This window comes from Verticillium alfalfae, genomic scaffold (assembly GCF_000150825.1).
Source record: "Verticillium alfalfae VaMs.102 supercont1.6 genomic scaffold, whole genome shotgun sequence".
NCBI classification, from domain to species: domain Eukaryota; kingdom Fungi; phylum Ascomycota; class Sordariomycetes; order Glomerellales; family Plectosphaerellaceae; genus Verticillium; species Verticillium alfalfae.
In genome coordinates this window covers 166,810-168,430 of record NW_003315033.1, presented here as the reverse complement: position 1 = coordinate 168,430, position 1,621 = coordinate 166,810, and the positions used below count along the sequence as shown (strand labels likewise).

Below are 1,621 nucleotides of genomic sequence, written 5' to 3'. Positions count from 1 at the left end.
CGTCTGCCTCAAGCTTTACGAGCAGCAGGAGTACGAGGACGAGAAGCTCGGCGAGCACGCGAGGCAGCTGCTGGAGGCCATCACGAAGGAGCTCGGCCCCGCCGCGGAGAACGAGGCGGACGAGGTGTGGGAGGACGACAGCGATGACGAGGAGGAGGACCAGGAGATGGCGGGCTGAGTCGGCCAGCGTTCGGGGAAATCATGAAAATATATAAAGTAGTGGCCGTGCAGAGTTGTCTCTGGGATGATCAGGGGGGAGTCGGGGCGTTCAAAAGATGACTATATACATGCAGCACACACACACACACACACACACATACATCAGCAGCGGGTCATGACGATGGGTGCTGCATCGTCGAAACGATAGAGTCTCTCGCAAATAGATCACTGAAACGCAAACAATCGTCTGGCGTTGTTCCCCCTTCCTTTCTCTGTATTCTCGTCATCATCACTAGGTATCCAAAATGCCGGGGGGGTAATTTTCTTTTTCTTTTTTTTGTCTCGGTTGCATTTATGCACAATACTTTGCTACGCCGCCTCAACCTTGAGCTTCTCCACGCCCTCGGCCAGGCCGCCGTCCTCGTCATCGCCCTCGTCATACGTCACCTTGCCGACGTGGCCGCCCTCCCAGAGCTGCCGGCCCGTCATCTTGACGGGCTCCTTGACCTTTGCCTTTTTCAGCTCGGCCAGCCTCTCCTCCTCCTGCTGCAGGCGCGCCTCCTCCATCTCGCGCCGAAAATCGTCGCGCCACCGCAGAAACGTCTCGGGCGTGACGGGGGTGCCCTGGAACTTCTTGTTCTCCTCGCGCTCGGCCGCCATGACGGCCTCCTCGCGGCGGCGCTCGACGGCGGCCTTGCGGTCGGTGATGAGCTGCTCGGCGGCGTCCTTGAGCGTGGCGTACAGCGAGAAGACCATGGCGACGCCGAGGTTCTCCTCGACCGTCTCGCCGAGCGACGCCAGCAGCGCCGCCTTGTCGTCGGCGACGGAGAAGTGCGGGTGCGGCGCGCCGGCCTGCTGCTCCGGGTTGAGGTCGAGAAAGGGGGCCTCGTCCGGGTAGGCTTCGGGGTAGCGGACGTGGAGGAGCATGGTCGGGGGTTCGGGGGCGTCCTCCTCGCCGACGACGTCGAGGACGACCTTTATCCTGAATTCCGTCTCGGAGATGTCTGTCAGACAAGAAAGGGGGGGAGGTCAGCACGTGTAGCTTTTGCGTGGCCTTGCGCCAGCTGCGTAGCCGCCCCCCCTGGAGGAGCAGCAGCAGCAGCGGCGTCGCATGTCATGTTGTGGCCCGAGAAGAGAGGGGCAGGCGATGGGTCGTCATGGCGGGGGTAGCTGACCTGTGGATTTCTTCGGGAAAGATGGGACTCGAGCACCTCGCGCTCCTCGACCTGTTCTTCGCGGGCCCCATGGTGATGATTGGGCCGGGTGCTTTGACGGCCGTGTTGAAGGTCTGGGGAACCGAGCCGCCAGCTGGGGGTGGGAGGGGTGCGGGAAGGAGGGGGGGGGGGGGGGGGATTTAATCTGCCTGGGTTCGAAATCCTTTGTCCCCCCCCTGGGGTCCGGCCGTGGTCCGGGTGGTTGAATATCCCCCAAGGGGGGACCCCCCCTTTTGGGCCCGCCAAAA

The 1,621-nt window shown here is 62.6% G+C and overlaps 1 protein-coding gene across 1 annotated transcript; it reads right to left on the bottom strand.

The window, feature by feature from the left end:
- Positions 1-528: 528 nt before the first annotated feature.
- Positions 529-1,405, bottom strand: VDBG_05133 (conserved hypothetical protein; the record flags this gene model as incomplete). Its single annotated transcript, XM_003003974.1, has 2 exons — positions 529-1,141; positions 1,335-1,405. 2 exons carry the CDS (start codon positions 1,403-1,405, stop codon positions 529-531), a joined length of 684 nt encoding a protein of 227 aa, XP_003004020.1.
- Between the last annotated feature and the right edge of the window lie 216 nt (positions 1,406-1,621).